Consider the following 21716-nt stretch of genomic DNA (forward strand, 5'->3'; position numbering starts at 1 on the left):
CAGGGTAGCGACGACCGGAGACGAAGCAACAACTGTTTGATGTAAAATTTAGAAAGAGAAATAAGCAGGAGAGAGAAAAGAAGCATGATTTTTTGTGTTTGCACAATGCATATTGCGTATATATACAGCGAGGCTATTTTGGTCATTTAACATAAACTTGTCCTTATGGACAAGTTAATTCAACAACAAAATGCAAAATTGAATTTTTGGCCCAAGCATCCATTCTAATAAGGTTCAATGTAATTTCTAAAATCTCGAAGTAAAAAACTAAAAGAGTATTGGAAGTTATTCTCCAATTTTTTTCTTAAATTCTTAGAATATAATTTTTTGGAATTCTAAACTAAACAAATAATCTTGTTCTACGATACAACAAACATAGGCTTGCGGACAATCTCTTAATATTGGCTAATAAGATCCTAATTTTTTGAAGTTAATAATTAGCTATGACCTTACCTTCCAAATATAAAAACCATAACATTTGATTGTTTTTAAATTTTGGTTATTATTAACTGATTTTGGTAACAAATAACCTAAAACACTTGATAACAAACATTAAATAATTATTTACACTTTTTCATAAAAGTATGTCATAAAACATTTAAAATAATTACACAGCAAAATAATTAGTTGGGAAAGGTTTATAATTATAATTAGTTATTCAAAACCATAAAGTTTTCAGCTACATTAGTTGACAACTACATGAACTATGTCAGATAGTATTCCAAAACTACTAAATAACTAATATCAATCAAAGAGTTCTTGTAATCAACGTGACTGGTCCCCAAGTTGCTCCTCATCTGCATGAACCAAAAAACATTATAGTCCTAGTAGGCCATGTTTGATTTACAAGACTAATAGTATCAAATTAGTGTAGTATTCACTATCCCATCCCTACCCTATTACTAATAATCTTACAAATTTGTTAGATTAATTATCCATTGGATTAATAATCCTAAACCAAAATGTCAAAATAAACATAGAATAATTAGACCTACGGATTAATAATCCATATCCCATGCTTTAATCCTTCCAATCAAACATGCCAGTAGAGTTTTGTGTGCAAAGGTGTGCGCATTTGGAACAGTTGTTGAGAGAGAGAGAGAGAGAGAGAGAGAGAGAGAGGAGGAGGGAGGGAGGGTGTAACAGTTTTTGGTTGATGGATTTTACATTTTGGCCTTACAGTAACTGCTAATTAGAAAAAATATATTTGAGAAAAATACAGTATTGATGGGACTTTTGGAAAAACAAAATTGTGTGATTTACACTAGTTGTATGCCACTAGGTGAGTTGTACGTTTTATGATAGAAACAGATGAGTACCCAACACTGTACACCCCCATTATAACCCAGTAATAAAAACAATTAAACCCCTAAACCACATTTCTTTTCCTTCATAGGTTCTACAAAAAGAACAATACGAAATCATATAAATGTAATTATGTTAAAATATGTGGAGACAAGGCTTGTATATTTATATGTTTTCGTATTGTTCCTTTTGTAGAACCTATGAAGGAAAAGAAATGTGGTTTAGGGGTTTAATTGTTTTAATACGACGATTAAAGTGATCAGAACTAATCAATGATAAAATATACATTTCAGTGTGAAAATATGATTACATTATATTTCCCTCCAAAAGACTGATAAATAACTAACAAAAGTTTAATGGGTAACACAATGATATTATTTACCCCAAAAAAAAAAAAAGAGTATTTTCTATAAACTAAACCTACCATTATAAAATGAAAGATTTATTGGTTCCGAAATCTAATAATCAAGCACATTAATAGGTTCACCAAAAACAATTATATGTGCACCAAAAGTTAACAAGGATAAGTGAAATGAATACTCATTTTATGATTATAGAAAAAATTATATTGTTTGAAATAATTAAATGGAAAATTTAAGGAAGAACCCAACCAAAGGCAACAAAAGAACTGTCGAAAGACAAGTTAACATTTTTCAAATTTCTTAACAAACAATGATCGATGGGACATAAGGCTAGGCTTGGTTTGGTTTGATTTGGTTTGATTTATCAACAACAAACAATGATCCATTATTTTCATTGGATATTGGCAGGCGACAGTTTTAGCATCCTCATTTGAAGGGGAAAATCGCATATTCCGATAAACAAAAAGATATTTTTTGATAAGACTGTCTAGACTTACTTTTACCATTACACTTCTGATTAGATGCCCATAAAGTCTGCAAAAACTCTTCTGCAAGAGTGACATCAAGAAATAGCATAATTTAAATTCAAACAAAAAAAGATGATGTCACAGAGAGAGAGAGAGAGAGAGAGAGTAAAAAGCAATTATTACTCTTAACAAACAAGAGATAAGGTGAAGTTTCCATTCCAACCCCAAAAATGTTTCAGTGTTCACATCCGAAGCTTGCCCATAAGCCCAATTATAGACTCCAATATTGAGAAGAGAAGAATAGGCAATCCTTCCTTGAATGCCAAAATATTCAAAAAAATCTCAAGAACAATGAACGGAGGAGATGATGTGGGTTCAGGATGACCAATCCAAAATGGTTCACCCAACCACAATGCCATTCCAATCAAAGGCTGAATTAGACACAACATTCATTTCTAATAAATTATAGAACCCAGTCTCATCCTTTTAAACATAAAGACAATATGACGGCCCAGGTACTACTGGATAGAAATGCTAAAAGTATTAAAAGAGGGAAATAATGAAAAACAATACCAGATCAAGGTGTAACAAAATTATATTAACATAGTCCCTTAAAAAAGAACTATCAACACAGAATTGAACCATTGTTTACTCTGCAGATTTTCTCTGCCAATCTACATTATCCCTAATGCTAATCCCCGATAAGTGTGCTGAAATTGTTTCCCTGATATCGGTTCCAGCCTCCAAGTCTACTTTTACGCCCTTCTTAAGCCAAGTGATTAATTATGTTGAGTGTACCAGCAAAATGAGGCTATGTAAATAATTATCATATTATTCAACAGCTTTTTGCAAAAAAAATTTCCTAAAAATAACAATAAATTTAAAGTACATAAACTGTTTAGTGATGTTTGTCTATACTACGCTAAGCACCCATGTGGCATTGAAATTACAGAGCGCTCTCTAATTTTCAAAACTGTGTAATAGAATTCTTTGGTTCCTATAAAGCGACAAACAGACTTGGATTTAAACTTAGTACCGAAAAAGATGTTTCACATGTAAAGGTGCCAACACACTTTTTGCATAAGTAGAAAGTTGGGAATACTTTAAGACAGAGTAAGCCACTTTGTGAAACATATTATTGGAAAGGTCTCCTGAATAATCTACTATGCAACTATAGAAAGAGGGAAATAGAGATTTGTTTTTTCGGCTAGTTAGTTTTCCTAATTACTTTAATATTTGAATTTCTATTTTCCTAGTTTGTTTTCCTTAGCATATATTAATTGATATGACTTACTTTATTGATTTGGAACACAGAAAATTGGTATTTAGGCAACAAACATAAAATTTACCATAAAATAGCCCAACCAATACAAAACAGTGCTTCCAAATTGGATCAGTACGATCAGATCTAGATTCAGGTTCCACTATCCTATAATTAGGATCGAAAGGTCCCTACTTACGTGGGATTTTTTACAGACCAATTTGGCCCAAATGGATCGTAAGATCTGGATTAGGATTCTAATAGCTATGGTGAGGGGTTTCCCAAATGAAACCGCGTAACCTAGGCACAACTATTACTTAAAAAGGATTGGATAATTAACTTATCAGTAAGAAAATTCAAAATGGAAGGCATCAAAAGGGGATGTAGCCCTCTCACAAAAAGATTAAACCATGTTAACCTAAAGTTCACAAGCATCGAGTAATAAAATTCAATACTTCAATTTAAGAAAGCCTTATGGAAGTGCCTCCCATTAGCTTTTGATTGATTTTCGAGGTTTTGGCTGCTAAAAAAAAAGGTAATAAGTGTTGTGGGACAGCTTCTTTTGTGCAATTCTTTGGGTTATTTGGTTGGAGTGAAATGCTAGAATTTATTAGGACAAGACAAAGAATGTTAATGTGTGGGAGAGTCTTGTAAGAATCCTGAAAACTTTTCTGTATATGCAAAATTCAATGTGTCAAAGATTACAATCAGATCGTAGATTATATAGCCCTAAATCCTAAACCAAAAAGGAAAATACAAATACAATTATGTCTCTAACAGGACTCTAACTCAATAACACAATCATGCCTCTAATAGGACTCTAATTTGTACAAAACACAAATTTATAATATTCTATTATATTCTAACACCCCCGCTCAAACTCAAGGTGTTTTAGCAGAAAACACTGAGAGTTTGCTAAGAAGGAACTGAAACCGAGCGGTAGTGTGAGATTCAGATACAGATTCAGATGCAGATTCAATCTCAGAAGGCATCCAGAACATCAGTTTCAGAGTCAGAGACAGATTCAGATTCAGATTCAATCTCAGAAGGCATCCAGTTGACTAATAGATAATAAACTGACAGATAACTGAGGAACATAAAAAACGGACGGAATAGAGACTGCAGACACAGCAGACAGTATAACAGACCCAACAGATATAACTGACTCGACTGAGAATCTAACTGAAAAGATGAAAGTGCAACGGGGGAGGTAGACTGAGGAAGATGCAGGCGTTCCACCACATAGAGATCTCCAACTCTACGGCCGGTCCCAATCTGCTTCTTGGATACCCGATCCTGAAGAGGACCCAAGCAAACCTGAATGAGAAGAGGTGAGAGCGGAGGCAGATGGAGATGACTGAGAGGTGGACAAGATATGCTGAAGTTGTGCAACCTGAGCACTCAGGGAAGCCAAGTCAGGATCAGAAGCCGGAGCAGATGAAGTATAAGCAGCAGGAGGGTGAAAAGTACTCGGAGCAGGACCTCGGAATTGTGGCTGAGATGATTGAGCAAACTGACGGTTCTTCTTAGGACAGTTGTACTTCCAGTGACCCTTTTGATGGCAGAAAGCACACTCATCTGATGCTAAGGGCCCCTTTGTGGGTTTGACAGAAGACTGGTGCGGAGACGCAGATGGAGGTGCCAATAGGGGTGGCTGTGTTAAGAAGACTGAAGGAGACACAGTCTGATTGGTTGTTTTGAGACGTGTTTCTTCGGAAAGAAGCTCACGAACAATAGCATCCACAGAAGGGAGAGGAGAACGGTGAAGGATGCCACCGCGGATAGCCTCGTACTGAGGAGAGAGAGCCGTTAAAAATTGCACCAAACGACCCTCTTCCCTAAACTGCACATAATCATCGAGGGCTGTAAGACGAGGAGGTTCCATAAGAGCAAGCTGATCCCAGAGACCCGTCATCTCAACATAAAAATCCTGAATAGATTTATCCCGCTGACGAGCATGCTGAATAGCGGACTCTAACTCATACCGTTTGGCAAAGTTAGACTGTTGATAGACACCAAATAAGTATTCCCACACCTCTTTGGCAGTAGGATATTTGGAGAACATCATTCCAATGCGATCTTCTACAGAATTATGAAACCAAGTCAGAATTTGAGCATTGTCACAATCCCATGTGTCACAAGCAGCTAGATAATTGTCCTGTTTTGGATCCAAAGGACGTGGTATAGACCCAGACACATAACCCCATTTTTTTCGACCCGTAAGAAAATTCTTCATAACAGTGGACCAATAACCATAATTGGCACCAGTGAGCCTACAGCTGATAGCCTGAATTTTATCATCCGACATGATGATACTAAAGAACCAAGAAACTTGAAACTTTGGGATCAAATTATAATTTCTGAGAACCTTGGGTAAAAGAGTAATAACCAGACTACTTCTTTTTTTTTTTTTTTTTTTTTTTTTTTTTTTTTTTTTTTTAATCCTGAAAAACCAGACTTGTTGACAACCAGTTTAGAGATACCAAAGCTAGTATCAGATGAGTCAAGATATAATAAACCAAGAACCAGATTTTCCAAAATTCAGTAACTCAAACAAAAAGTTTCTAGAAGTCAAGAACTAATAGCTAGAAATCCCATGTAGAGAAAGAGAAGCACTGAGATCACTTCAAAGCAACCAGCAGATGCGACAAAGCAACCAGCAAAGTAGCGACAAACCACAGACAGAGCGAGACGAATCAACCCAAAATTATATAAGAACCAGTAAGCAGACCTTTGTGAGGAGAGAAGCAGACCAGACCATCGCGCAAGGCACGAAAGAGGCAGAAACAGACAACCAGCAGGTTGTGACGATGGGTCTTGACCTGAACCCAGATGGATTGCGACGAACAGACGAATCACGATGGATGGGTTGATTTCGAACCAGACGAAAACGAACAGAGATGGTTGCTAGGGTTTCGAATCCTTCAGATTAGGGTTTCGAACCAAGCTCTGATACCATGTAAGAATCCTGAAAACTTTTCTGTATATGCAAAATTCAATGTGTCAAAGATTACAATCAGATCGTAGATTATATAGCCCTAAATCCTAAACCAAAAAGGAAAATACAAATACAATTATGTCTCTAACAGGACTCTAACTCAATAACACAATCATGCCTCTAATAGGACTCTAATTTGTACAAAACACAAATTTATAATATTCTATTATATTCTAACAAGTCTACCGTTTTTTTGCGCCTCGGTTTAGTCTCTTACCATCTTCGAATTAAAGCACTGTTTACTTTTCTTCTCATTTTTGGAGGACTTCATAACCTTCGGCTCTCTAGTAACCCTTTCTGTTTTAAAATTATCCACTTCTTGTTGCAAATCAAAAACATAATAATAAAATGTAAAATCAACCTGAATAATAAATTTTATTTCCCCCAAGTGTGGCTTTTATATTTATAGGAAAAAACTAATTCCAAAAAACAAACATGATATGTTCAACAATATGTGAGGATCCAACACAACAGAGAAACTAGTACTCACCCTTGTTGAAGTCGGGACAACCTTCAGGCCTCTGTTCCAAATACACATCACAATGGCTCAATTTATTGGTCTTGCACTGCCCAGTAGAAAAAAAGAGAAATATACCTCATAAGTAAGACTTATCATTCAACCATGCCTACTAATCTGGATACAAAATAATCTCTCACAAAAAAAATCAGTAAGAACATTACTTCCCACTGAGCACTACGAATCCTTCAAAAAACTGGCAATACGTTAATATATCATTTGTTTAACTATTTTAAATGCTTCTATAAAATGGAAAAAGTGTACCACTTTGTAGAGCCCCACAAGACGCTCGCATTCTTCACGCTTCGTTAACAGTTCATAATCATAGTTTTCACCAAAAAGCTTGAAGAAGCTTATAACTGCAGTCTCGAACCAATCTTTTGCAGGTACATGGAAAATGAAAGAAAGTGTCAATTGAGCTAGTGTCTTTACTTCCCTCAACAGTGAACATTAACTTCTGAAAAACTTACGTCTGCTAGATTATTGGTCAAACAACTATTCAAAGCCAATTTATTGATTATTTGTTAATTTTATTAATTTTTCTGATTGCTTTAGATAGTTATTATGAAGTAAAAGTAAAATTTAACCAAACCAAACCTCCAAGTTGTCCAATTTCCGTGCATAGTGGTCCTATACCCCATTTAATTACAATAATAATCAAACTAAAAAGTTTAACTCCTGCTTCCATCAAGGGTATTTTTTCATTCAAATTTTGCCATAAGGAGTTGTTTTTACAAGTAACATAGATGAATGTGCAGTGGAAGAAATAATACCAATTAGTCAAGGACTCAAAATAAGATATAGAATAGAAGAGTTCAATAAAATAAATTGATATGAAAATATGGTAGATATACTTACCATAATCCCCCCTGGAACTTGAAGAAGTCCCAAAAGACGTTCCTGCCAATTGACACAAACCAAATCAAATAATTATAGAAATAAATGAAAATCAACAACCATATAAATTAGTCCCCAATATATATAATGCTTGCATTTGAGCCCACGTGATGCGGGTGCCATTATTTTTTGAAATTGAGAAGAGATTTGATGGTTGACACTGTAAAGAGTTTCTATTTTGAACATGGGTATTGGCTTGCAATTACATAATTGTCCCTTTCTGTGGTAAAGAAACACAAACAAAAAAACTATCTCATGTTTTGGGGGAAAAATTCGTTGTGACACTTCACCAAGTGTGTTCACATATAATAATAGTATAGATATTCATCCTTCAATCTCGTTGCCGATAATACATAATGAAGTTCAGGGGAGTTTTATACTATTAGGGTTAGGGGCACCAGTGATGTAGATGAAAGATGTGGAGCTCATATGGCTCTGATAAGTGATGGAGCAGTTTATGCACAAGTAGGAAAGGGCAAGGGCTTCTGGCAAAGGAATGTTTGGCTGAGATATAAATATATATATATATATAAACAAACACAGATTTTATGATAAGAATGTTAAGACTTTTACCATTACTCTTCGGTTTAGGAGCTCGTAAAGTCTGCAAAAACTCTTCTGCAAAAATGACTCCAAGAAACAGCATAATTTAAATTCAAATAAATAACAGATGAAATCAGAGAGAGAGAGAGATAATAAAAAACAATTATTAGCCTTCAAACTGCCCCAAAGTGAAATAATAAGCAGCAAAATCCTTGACTGAGACTAAGTTTGGCATATTTAAAAAAAGCCAAAAAGTCACTATCATGTTTAAGTCGCATCATCTTATTTAAGTCACATCATCTTATTTAAGTCACATCACCTCTCTAACACATCACTTCAAACCCAACTCATATTTCATAAAGTCAAAAAGTACACTTATTTAGAACATCCCAAACAATCCCTAAGCCTCATTGAAGTTCACTGTAGACAACAAATAAGAGATGAGGTGAAGTTTCCATTCCATCCCCAAAAAAGTTTCAGTGTATACATCCGAAGCTTGGCCATAAGCCCAATTGTGGACTCCAATATTGAAAAAGAGAAGAACAGGACATCTTTCCTTGAACACCAAAATATTAAAAAAAAAATCTGAAGAACAGTGAACAGAGGAGATGATGTGGGTTCAGGATTACCAATCCAAAATGGATCACCCAACCCTATTGCCCTTCAAATCCAAGGCTGAATTTGACACAACATTCATGAATCATCTCTTCTAGTAAATTACAGAACCCAGTGTCATCCTCTTAAGCATAAAGACAATATGTAAGCCCAGGTACAATTGGATTACAATGCTAAAAGTATTAGAAAAGGGAAATAATGAAAAACAGTAGTAGGTCAAGGAGTAACAAAATTACATGAATAAAAAAAATTAACAACACAGAATTATCCCTAATGCTAACACTCAATAAGTGTGCTGAAACTGTTCCCTGATATCGGTTCCAGACTCCAAGTTACTTTATGCCCTCTTCAGCCGAGTGATTAATTTTGTTGTGTACCAACAAAATGAGGCTATGTAAATAATTATCATATTATTCAATAGGTTTTTGCAAAAAGTTTTCTAAAAAACAACAATAAAATTAAATTACATAAACTGTTTGATGATGTTTTGTCTATACTATGCTCAGCACCCATGTGGTATTGACGTTACAGAGAGCTCTCTAATTTTCAAAACTGTGTAATAGAATTCTTTGGTTCCTATATACAAGGGGAAACAGACTTGGATTTAAACTTAGCTTCGAAAAAGATGTTTCACATGTAAAGATGCCAACAAACTTTTGCATATGTAGAAGGTTGTGAATACTTTGAAATAGAGCAAGCGACTTTGTGAAACATATATTTTTTTTTTTGATAAATGCTTTGTGAAACATATTATTGGAATAGTCTCCTGAATAATCTACTATGCAACTATAGAAAGAGAGGGAAATAGAGATTTGTTTTTTTGACAACCTAGTTTTCCTAAATTACTGAAATATTGGAATTTCTATTTTCCTAGTTTGCTTTCCTTAGCATATTTAATTTGATACTCATTTTATTGACTTGGACCACAAAAAAATGGTATTTAGGCAAAAAAACATAAAATTTATAATGAAATAACCCAACCAATACAAAACAATGCTTCCAAATTGGATTGGGTACGATTGGATCTAGATTGAGATTCCACTATCCTACAAGATCCAACTATTACAATCGAAAAGTCCTACTTACGTGGGATTTTTTAGAAGACCTATAGCGATTCCGGTTTTTAACCCGTCTCTTGTTGTATTCTGGACTCTGGTTGTATGGGTTTGAAAGGTTATTCATGTCTTGTTTCTCTTGTCTCACCTCTATTTTTGGTTATCGGATTGTAATTGTGCGTTTGGAAGAGGTTGGTTGCTTTCTTTTCAAAACCTGTGTTGCCCAGATTTTGGTCTCTTTGCTCGAGCAGGCACTCTTGCGCTCGAGCGGGCTTCACAAATTTTGCTCCTCTGCTTAAGAGGCCATTCCCACGCTCGAGCGAAATTCTTCAACTCGGCATTTTTTTTAAGGTCTGTAGATGCTGGAGAGTGCATTCGACGCTCGAGCGGGAGTCTCTGTCTGACACTCGAGCAAGGATTCTCACGCTCAAGTGGGGACCTTCATCTGCAGAATTTCTGGAAGTGTGTATTTCACGCTCGAGCGACACTTTTCACGTTCGAGCGGACTTCTGTATCTGACACTCGAGCGTCGCTTCCCACGCTCGAGCGAACTGCGTGTATAACAGTCCGAGAATATGAAATCATGAATCTCTCTCTAAAACTTTCCAAAAAGCTTGTTCTTGAGCCTCTCTCTACAGAATTCACCTTCTCTCTAGGATTTCATCTAAATCCGTTAGGATTTCTACCCTAGTGCCTTTGAGAAAAAGGTAAAGCTCCTCAAGATCTTCGTTTTGAACCGAGTAGAAGTGTGTTTCGGCATTCTTGGAACTCCACATTTGCTTGACTCGTCTTTTCTCTTTGATGTAGGAATCTTTCTACACCTTCATATGATATTTAACTTAGTTATTGTCGTTTGCATAACAATGGTGGGATTTGGGGATGTTTAAAACAAATCTAGGGTTTGGAACATAAAATACAAAAGGGGTTTTGGGTGCAGGTGAAATTTATGTTCGTGGAGTTTGAAAATGATGATTTCACTATGTCTAACTGATGATTTTGGCACTTGATTAATATTTGGGGAGGGGGGGAATTTTCCCTAATTGAATTTAAACTATTATTTTATACAAAATTTGGAATTGGCATTGGAAATGTGAAATTGATAAGGTGTTGATATAAATGGTGGAATTGGTTATATATTAACTTATTATTTTGGAAGTCTTGAATAAACTATCTGTTGAGATTGAATATCTGTTTAGAGATATCTGTATTGGGCTATCGATGAAGGAAAGTTTTGATTGTTGTACAAATTGCATGTGGATTAGGTAAATTGAAACTAATCTTTTGATGGTTGTCATTGAATATGACCGTGGTTATATACATTGTATATGTATGTTTATCTGAAAGTAGAAAGGGGATTTGCTTCATGTTTGATTATCTTTTGAAATACATTGCATATGTATGGATATTTGTTTGGGAAGAGAAAGGGGTTAGACTCCACTATAATTAAGTTGGCCGGAGTATCCTAGGTGAAAGTCCCGAAATTATACATGGGTGCCTAGCCCGCAGACGAAATATCCGTAAAATGGCAATTGTAGTGCTTGTATAGCTTACGTTTACATGGGTCCCGTTTGACGGCTGCCCGCCGATGAAATATCCGTGAAATGGAAGTTTGAAGTGTTTATGCATGTGTTGTATGGTTTGAAAATGAGTGAGATGAAATCTCAGTTCAGTTGTTGAGAAATAACAATATTGACTCATGAATGGAGACAAATAAGTGAACGGAATAAGAATTAAAAGTGAATGGATCAAGACTTGAAATTGATATTTTATCAGTATATGTATAATTGTGAAAAGTTTTGACACAAACATTGTTTATGCACTTGTACTTATACCTTTGTTAAGCTTCATATACCATGTTAGATGATTTCTACTGGGCTGTGGCTCACCCTATTTGGAAATAACATTTCAGGTATTGGTGATTTATCTCCACCAAGGCAATAGCATTGGAGGGACCTTTGGGAAGCCAGAGCTTCATGTTTTGTTTCTCTTGTAAGCCTAGGGCTAATTTTGTACTGAGCGAAGCTCATTTTGCTATAACCAAGTCGAGGCTTGGAAAGGGGTAAGTCATTCAGGCATCTATTTTGTTGAACTCTTTTGTATCATCAACTTTTATTGTAATGAAAGGAATATTTACTTCGATTTATGCTATCATTTACATATGTCTGTGGATGTATTTATGTTATTGTTTTGAAGGCGTGACAACTTGGTATCAGAGCTTACCAGGTTTGAATACTTTAGATACGTAAGAAGTGATTAGTACCACAATGGGTTTGTTTCGCTTGTTAGAGACTTAAGTATAGACAGTATGTGCTTATATGACAACATGCTTATGTGATTATTTGGGTATGGGATTGAATTTTTTGGATATTGATTAGGTCTACGAGTTTCTAGGAGTCCTGCTAGAAAGGCACTTGATCACTACTATTTCTAATTGGAACTCTAGCAACGCCGCGGGACAGTCATTATCCGGAAATGAAATTCATGTGTTTATGTGCTATGTGCTTATGTGGAGTGAATTACTTTTGTCCAATGTATTGGGACGCGAGTGAGTTAGCTTCGGTACATTTGCAAATGTGCTAACCTCTTTTGTTACCTTTATTAGGATGTCAGGACGTGGTCATGGAGGTAGGTGTGGTAGGCCTAAGAGGCACGAGGTGCCTATACTGGATGAAATTCCAGCTCAGGAAGAAGGGGTGGTCAGGCCAACGTGGCTGAGCCAGTGGGTCAGCAGGCCATGGGCACCTTAGCTCGTGAAATGACTGGAGCATTGAGAGAATCAATGGACATTCTCAGAGCGGAGAATCAAGTCCAGGCCCAGGTAGCTAAGTCAGGGCCTTCTTTTCTGAAAGAGTTTTTCCGGTCGAATCCGGATGAGTTTTTAGGTAACCCAAAGAAACCACTGAAGGGTGATGAGTGGCTGGAACAGAAGGTGAAGACCTTTGAGATGCTGGGCATCGAAGATGGAAGTTTGAGAGTGACCTTGACGTCCTTCCAGTTGAAGGGAGACGCAGGTCAATGGTGGAAGTATGCGTGGGGACGTATTGGGGGGACTTGGGAGGCTTTCATTGACGCCTTTCAGGACAAGTACTTGCCTTCCACTGTTAGGGAGAAGTTGAGGGATCAGTTTTCTTGCCTCAAGGAGTTGAACACACCTGTGGCCGAGTTTGAGGCCACCTTCACTAGCCTCTCTATGTTTGCACCTGAGTTGGTGGCGACTAAGGAGCGTTGTTGTCTGGAATTTGAGAAAAGGTTGAGAACTGGACTCATGTTTCGAGTGGCCGGGTCCATGATTAGGGATTATGGGCACCTTGTGGACGCAGTGGCCCATCTTGAGACTATTATGTAGGCTGAGGAGAGGAGAGGATGAGGAGCTCCAGAAGGAGTCAAGACAATCAGGAGGACGGTAAGAGGCAGAGGAGTTCTAACCCTCAGCAGTCCCAAGGGGTTCAGTTGAGGTCTACCTTTCCAGTGCCTAGCTCGGGTTCTGGGAGAGGTGGTCCGGGAGATGTGACTTGCTTCAAGTGTGGTCAGTTGGGTCACAAGTCTCCGGCTTGCCCGCAGAGAGGAGGACAGCGAGCAGCTTCGTCTTCGACTCGTTCTCAGGACCAGAGTCAGGGTAGAGAACAACCGCCCACTTGTTATCAGTGTGGTCAGGTGGGGCACCTAAAGAGGTCTTGCCCACGGTTGGGTGGCACACCTGGTGCGTCTGGTTCGAGACAGACACAAAGTCACCAGCCTACACAATCAGCACAGGCCTCGAGAGCCAATCAAGGAGCTTCTTCGGCTCAGTCAGTGCAGCAGGCCTACGCTCTGAGGGATGAGCAGGTAGATCAGAGGCCAACAGGGCGTGTATGCTGTTACCGCGCCAGATCTTGTACTTGCTCCTTCAGTAGTGAGAGGTACTTTCTTATTTTGCAATTCAGTTGCTAGTGTATTGATTGATATGGGTGCATCCCATTCTTTTATCTCGTCTGCATTTGTATCAGTTTTGGGGTTGGGGTTGGCACAGTTAGCATCTCCTATTTGTGTAGAGTCACCTATTGGTGGCGAGGTCATTCTGAAACAGGGGTGTCAAGGTTGTGATATAGAAGTTGCCGGTCATCGACTTCCTTTTGCATGTCTTGCTTGATATGACTAGTTTTGATGTTATCCTGGATATGGACTAGTTATCGTCATACCGGCCTGTTATAGATTGTTATCGTCAGAGGGTTACTGTACGTACCTCGAATGGTGACTGCTTTTATTTCTTGGGGGACCGGGTGGATAGAATTTTATCACCAGTGTATGATCCACGTGGGCGGAGTGAACTTAGTTGTCTTCTTGCTAGCCTTCCGAGTAGTGAGTATGATGAAGTCCAGGTTGAGTTGCCGAGGGTGGTCTGTGAGTATCCAGATGTCTTTCCTGAAGACCTTACTACCACCTTACCGAGAGATTGAGTTCTCTATTGATTTAGTGCTTGGCACGGCACCAATTTCCATAGCACCATATCGGTTTGCACCTGCTGAGTTGGGTGAGTTGAAGGTTCAACTCAAGGAATTGTTAGATAAGGGTTTCATCCGCTCTAGTACTTCGCCTTGGGGAGCGCTAGCCCTCTTTGCTAAAAAAAAAAGGTGGAGCCTTGCGACTTTATATCGATTATCGAAAGTTAAACCGGGTTACCATTAAGAATAAGTACCCAATGCCTCGTATAGATGACCTATTCGACCAATTGAAAGGGTCTTGCAGTTTCTCTAAGATAGACCTGAGGTCGGGTTACCATCAGTTAAGGGTAAGGGAGGAAGATATCCTGAAGATGGTATTTTGTACGTGGTATGGCCATTACGAGTTTCTTGTGATGCCTTTTGGGCTAACTAATGCTCCAGCGGTGTTTATGGATTTGATGAACCGGATCTTCCGATCGTTTCTGGATCATTTCGTGGTCGTCTTTGTGGACGACATTTTGATTTACTCACCTTTTGAGGAGGAACACGAGGAATACTTACGGGTAGTGCTTGAATTGCTTAGAGTCCATAAGTTGTATGCTAAATTTGGGAAGTGTGAATTCTGGCTGAAAGAAGCTAAATTCCTAGGTCATGTGGTATTCGGGGAAAGGGTGATTGTAGATTCATCCAAGATAGAAGCAGTGCAAAATTGGGCACAACCTATGAATGCCTTTGAGATTCGCAGTTTTCTGAGATTAGCCGGGTATTACCGTCGGTTTGTGAGGGATTTCTCCAGACTAGCTTCACCTTTAACTAGGCTAACGAGGAAGGGAGTCAAGTTTGTGTGGGATGAGACTTGTGAGAAATCGTTCTTAGAGCTTAAGGTTAGACTTACCACAGCTCCAATGTTGATTATCTCAAAGAGGGGTTTGGGCTATTCGGTTTATTGTGATGCTTCACGGGAAGGTCTGGATTGTGTATTGATGCAAGAGGGAAAAGTAGTGGCCTATGGCTCACGTCAACTGAAAACACACGAGAAGAACTATCCCACTCATGATCTGGAGTTAGCAGCGGTCATATTTGCCTTAAAGATTTGGAGGCATTATCTGTATGGAAACAAATTTGAAGTGTTTTCTGATCACAAGAATCTGAAGTACTTATTTACTCAGAAAGATTTAAATTTGAGGCAGAGGAGATGGATGGCGTTCATAGAAGACTATGACTTTGAGTTGCAATGTAGTGGCCAATGCTTTGAGTAGGAAGTCTATTAGCAGTGTAGCTTGTATCGTTATCCGAGAATGAGAAATGTTGGGTGCTCTTGGAGAGTTTAACCTATATCTTGGTGAATCCGTTGAATCTGCGGCCTTGTTTACAGTAATTGCCCAACCTACACCTGTGAACCGAGTGTTAAAAGCACAGAGGGGTGATCTTGAGGTAGAAACCCTTAGGGAGAAGATCTCCAATGGGAAGGTAGAACAAGGCTTGAGTGTGTATCCTGACTCGAGTATTAGATACCGAAACTGTTTGCTTGTGTCAGAGTCTTGCCGAGAAGTACTCCGAGAATTTCACTATTCTCGCCTTGCAGTGCATCTGGGAGGCACAAAGATGTATCACGACCTGAGTCTCCAGTTTTGGTGGAGAGGAATGAAAAGAGATGTAGCCGTGTTTGTATCGAAATGCCTTACTTGTCAGTAAGTTAAGGCCGAGCATCAGAGGCCAGCGGGTTTGTTACAACCCTTGCCTATAGCTGAGTGGAAGTGAGAGCATGTTACGATGGACTTTGTTGTGGGTCTTTCGAGGACTCAACGAGGTAGTGATGCTATTTGGATGGTAGTTGACCGGTTAAGCAAGTCTGTGCACTTCATACCTATGCGCGTAAGTGATTCGGTAGACCATCTCGCCTTGTATGTCAAGGACATAGTGAGGTTACACGGAGTCCCTATGACGATCGTTTCAAATAGAGATCCGTGTTTCATAACCTGATTGTGGCAGAGTTTGCAGAGTGCCTTGGGCACTAAGTTGACCTTAATACTGCGTATCATCCTCAGACTGACAGACAGTCAGCGCGTACAATTCAAATCCTTGAGGATATGCTGCGAGGTTGTGTGCTTAATTTTAAAGGGTCGTGGAAGAGGCACCTACCCTTGGTGGAATTTGCCTACAATAACAGTTTTCAATCGAGTATTGGCATAGCACCATCTGAGGCCTTGTATGGCCGACCGTGTAGATCTCCGGTATGTTGGGCCGAGGTGGGTGATGCACCTTTGTTGGGCCCAGAGTTGGTACGGGAAACGACGGAGAAGGTAGCACTTATTCGTAAAAAGTTGGTTACAGCCTAGAGTCGCCAAAAGAGCTACGCAGACCGTAGGAGGAGACCCTTGTCTTTTGAGGCGGGGGATCATGTGTTGTTTTGAAGATACCATCTAGACGGGGTTTGATGAGATTTGGGAAGAGTGAGAAATTATCCCCTCAATTTATTGGCCTTTTTAAGATCCTTGAGCGGATTGAGGAGGTTGCTTATCGTTTAGGATTACCACCACAACTTATCGGGGTGCATGGCGTGTTTCATATTAGTTTGCTTTGGAAATATAAACCGGATCCATCACACATGCTGGATTGGACAGACCTAGAAGTAGATGAGGATGCCTGGTATGAGGAGAGACCGGTGAGGGTCTTGGATAGGCGGAACCAAATTTTACGAGGCAAGACAATTCCCTTGGTCAAGGTACTGTAGAAACATCACGGGGTCGAGGAAACGACTTGGGAGCGCGAGTTTGAAGTCCGAGAGAAATACCCGGACTTGTTTGTTGATGTTTAATTTCATATTGAGATTTCGATCATGACGATGAGAATTATATACATTGTATATGTTAAGAAATTTTGAGAACATTGCATGTGTTATGGGCATTTTGGAAACATGGATTCTATATAAGCATTGTATATGTTTTGAGAATGTGGAATATCTTATGTGTTATGTCACTTTAGGAAGCATTGCATATGCCACGTGAAATTTTGAAAATTTGAATTTTGATTTAAACAATGCAAATATTTGGGAAATTGTAAAATGTATCTTCAATGTGGACCTTGTGTATCGAGTTCATGGGTATGGATGACCCGAGAATGGGTCATAGTGATGGACTTGTGAGAATAACATTGTTATGAATGGTTTAATTATGTTGTGAGCTTGATTTGTAATTTCGGGGACGAAATTCTTTAAAGGAGGGGAGGTTATAGAGATTCCGATTTTTAACCCGTCTCTTGTGGTATTCTAGACTCAGATTGTAATTGTGCATTTGAAACAGGTTCGTTGCTTTCTTTTCAAAACTTGTGTTGCCCAGATTTTGGCCTCTCCGCTCGAGCGGGCCTCACAAATTTTGCTCTTCCACTCAAGCGGCCATTCCCGCGCTGGAGCGGAGTTCTTCAACTCTCAACATTTTTTTTTAGGTCTGCAGATGCTAGAGAGTGCATTCGACGCTCGAGCGTCCAGCTTCACATTCGAGCAGGAGTCTGTGTCTGACGCTCGAGCGGGGATTCTCACGCTCGAGTGAGGACCTTCATCTGCAGAACTTCAGGAAGTGTGTATTTCTCGCTCGAGCGACGCTTTTCACGCTCGAGCGAACTTCTGTGTCTGACGCTCGAGCGTCACTTCCCACGCTCGAGCGGATTGCGTATATAACAGTCAGAGAAGATGACATTTTGAATCACTTTTTCTTCTCTCTCCCTTTAAAACTTTCCAAAAAGCTTGTTCTTGAGCCTCTCTCTCTAGAATCCACCTTCTCTCTAGGATTTCATCTAGATCCATTAGGATTTCCCCCATAGTGCATTTGAGAAAAAAGTAGAGCTCGTCAAGATCTTTGTTTTGAGCCGAGTAGAAGTGTATTTCGGCATTCTTGCAACTCCACACTTGCTTGACTCGTCTTCTCTCTTTGAGGTAGGGATCTTTCTACACCTTCATATGATATTTAGCAGGTGAAATTAATGTTTGTGGAGTTTGAAAATGATGTTGTGCTATATCTAATTTGATGATTTTGGCACTTGATTAATATTTGGGAAAAAAAAGGGGAGGCGGGGGAATTTGCCCTAATTGAAATTAAACTATTATTTTGTACAAAAATTGGAATTGGCATTGGAAAGGTGAAATTGATAAGGTGTTGATATAAATGGTGGAATTGGTTATGTATTAACTTATCCTTTTGGAAGTCTTGAAGAAACTATCTGTTGAGATTGAATATCTGTTTAGAAATATCTATGTTGGACTATCAGTGGATGATAACTTTGATTATTGTAGAAATTGCATGTGGATTAGGTAAATTGAAACTAATCTTTTGATGGTTGTCATTAAATATGACCGTGGTTATATACATTGTATATGTATGTTTGTTTGGAAGTAGAAAGGGGATGTGATTCATTCTTGATTATCTTTTTAAATACATTGCATATGTATGTGCTGGAAATTTGTGTTAATAATAAGATAGTTGCATGTACATAATATGATAGTGGTGTTTGTGGTAGATAGTGGCATGTATAGAATATGTGATAGTGGTGTTGGTGGTAGATAGTGGCATGTATAGAATATGTGATAGTGGTGTTGGTGGTAGATAGTGGCATGTATAGAATATGTGATAGTGGTGTTGGTGGTAGATAGTGGCATGTATAGAATATGTGATAGTGGTGTTGGTGGTAGATAGTGGCATGTATATAATATGTTAGTGGTAGATAGTGGTAATATATAATATGTAAGTGGCATATAATGGGTTATAATGATGTTTGTAATATCTCCTATATAAGGAGTATCATTTGGTCTTGTAAGATAAGAAGTTTTGAATATAACAAAAATATATTCCTTCTTCCTCATATTTTTCGGAGTTCTTCTTCCTCATATTTTCTAAGTTGGTATCAGAGCAACAAAAAACACAGCAGCCCTGAAACCGTCATAGCCATGTCGGAAGTCACGTCCGAAACCACTTCAACCCCTGCCGCTGCCATTCCGGTGAAAACGTCCAACTCTCACTCTGTCCAAATCACCACCATCCGCCTAAATGGTGATAATTTTCTCCGCTGGTCACAATCTGTCCGGATGTATATCCGTGGGCAAGGAAAGATCGGTTACATCACTGGTGACAAGAAGGCTCCTGCTGTTAATGATCCGCTATTCGACAGTTGGGACGCTGAAAACTCCATGGTTATGACATGGTTGGTCAATTCCATGGAGGAGGATATAAGCTCTAATTACATGTGTTATACTACTGCACAAGAGTTGTGGGATAATGTTAGTCAGATGTATTCTGACCTAGGAAATCAATCTCAAGTTTTCGAATTAACTTTGAAGTTGGGAGAGATTCGTCAAGGAGATGATTCCGTCACCAAATATTTCAATTCGTTGAAAAGGTTGTGGCAGGATCTTGACATCTTCAACACATACGAATGGAAATCGGTTGACGACTGCAACCACCACAAGAAAACTGTGGAAGACAGCCGTATTTACAAGTTTCTTGCCGGCCTCAACATTGAGTTCGATGAAGTGCGAGGAAGAATTATTGGCAGACCTCCTCTCCCATCCATTGGCGAAGTATTTGCCGAAGTCAGAAGGGAAGAGAGCCGAAGGAGCGTCATGCTTAAGAAAAAAGGTACTGGTGAATCAATTGAAATTTCTACTTTAATTAGCGATGCTGCGGCCAACAAGGCTGCAAATTACCAGCGCAGGTTTAATGATAAGCCACGGGTCTGGTGTGATTTTTGCAACAAGCCTCGCCATACACGCGAAACGTGTTGGAAGATCCATGGCAAACCTGTCAACTGGAAAAGCAGCAAACAAGGAGAGAAGAATCGTGGCTTTCCTACCGCTAATGAAGCCGATTCAGGTCCCTTCAACAAAGAGCAGATTGATCAACTCTTAAAGCTGATAAAATCCAACTCCTCATCCGGTACTCCTAGTGTTTTGTTGGCACAAACAGGTAGAAATCCTAAAGCCTTCTCTTGCCTAAACTTCTCTCCGTGGATCATAGATTCCGGTGCCTCCGATCACATGACTAGTTTTTCCCATTTATTTAGTACCTATTTCCCTTGTTCTGGTCATAACAAAATCAGAATAGCCGATGGTAGTTTTTCACCTATTGCAGGAAAATGATTTATTAAACTAACTGAGAAAATTAATCTCAATGTTGTTCTTCACGTCCCCAACTTAGCCTGTAACCTTTTGTCTGTCAGTAAACTATCTAAGGATTCTAATTGTCGTGTTACATTTTTTGAATCCCATTGTGAATTTCAGGACCAGAACTCGGGGATGATGATTGGGCGTGCTAGGATGCTTGAAGGTCTTTACTACTTTGATGAAGTACCTGTTAGTAATAAAAAAGCTCAGAGCTTTAATAGTACTAGTTCAATCGCTGTTCGAGAAAAAATAATGCTATGGCACTATAGGCTAGGACATCCTAGTTTTCTTTATCTGAAACATTTATTTCCAGAATTATTTAAAGGGATTGATTGTTCTTCTTTTCATTGTGAAAGTTGCATTTTTGCAAAATTTCATCGCTCTACTTATTTGCCAAAACCTTACCAGGCTTCCAAACCTTTTTATTTGATTCATAGTGATGTTTGGGCCCCTTCTAAAATCACTACTCTTTCTGGTAAAAGATGGTTTGTTACATTTATTGATGACCATACCCGCTTATGTTGGATTTATTTGATGAATAAAAAATCTGATGTGAAAAATTTATTCACAAATTTTTACAATATGATTGAAAACCAATTTCAAACCAAAATTGGTATTTTACATTCTGATAATGGAACAGAATATTTCAATGAGCAGTTGGGTGAGTTTTTGGAAAAAAAAGGGGATTTTTCATCAATCTACATGTCGGGATACCCCTCAACAAAATGGCATTGCAGAACGAAAAAATAAACATCTACTTGAAGTAGCACGTGCTATAATGTTTTACATGCATGTTCCTAAATATTTATGGGGTGAAGCAATTTTAACAGCCTCTTATTTGATAAACAGGATGCCTACAAAGGTGTTAACATACAAAACACCTTTTGATTGTCTCAAAACTTTTTTTCCTGACACGAGGTTGTTTTCTGATTTACCCGCCAAATTTTTTTGATGTACTGCCTATGTTCATGTTCCCAGTCAATTTCGTTCAAAACTTGACCCCCGTGCTATAAAATATGTTTTTTTGGATTATTCCTCAAACAAAAAGGGGTATAAGTGTTTCGATCCTCAAACCAAGAAATTTCATGTGAGTATGGATGTGTCATTTGTGGAAACAAAATCAT

At 38.5% G+C, this 21716-nt stretch overlaps 1 protein-coding gene across 16 annotated transcripts in view; it reads right to left on the reverse strand.

The window, feature by feature from the left end:
* Nucleotides 1-623: 623 nt before the first annotated feature.
* Nucleotides 624-21716, reverse strand: part of LOC114270342 (uncharacterized) — a 77279-nt gene continuing 56186 nt past the window's right edge. For 3 of the 16 annotated variants that reach the window (XR_014340837.1, XR_014340838.1, XR_014340839.1), the window contains 7 exons: nucleotides 8381-8425; nucleotides 7769-7810; nucleotides 7175-7287; nucleotides 6884-6959; nucleotides 6580-6690; nucleotides 2165-2215; nucleotides 624-797 (listed from right to left, as the gene is read on the reverse strand). Coding sequence is in view for 9 of the 16 variants with exons in the window: in XM_082888321.1 (XP_082744447.1) it covers nucleotides 766-797; nucleotides 2165-2215; nucleotides 6884-6959; nucleotides 7175-7287; nucleotides 7769-7810; nucleotides 8381-8425 (359 nt within the window). In the remaining 7 variants the exon portion in view is untranslated. The other 13 variants (XM_082888321.1, XM_082888322.1, XM_082888323.1 and 10 more) reach the window with 9 other exon arrangements.

This window comes from Camellia sinensis, chromosome 9 (assembly GCF_055761805.1).
Source record: "Camellia sinensis isolate YWXY chromosome 9, ASM5576180v1, whole genome shotgun sequence".
Classification (NCBI taxonomy): Eukaryota; Viridiplantae; Streptophyta; class Magnoliopsida; order Ericales; family Theaceae; genus Camellia; species Camellia sinensis.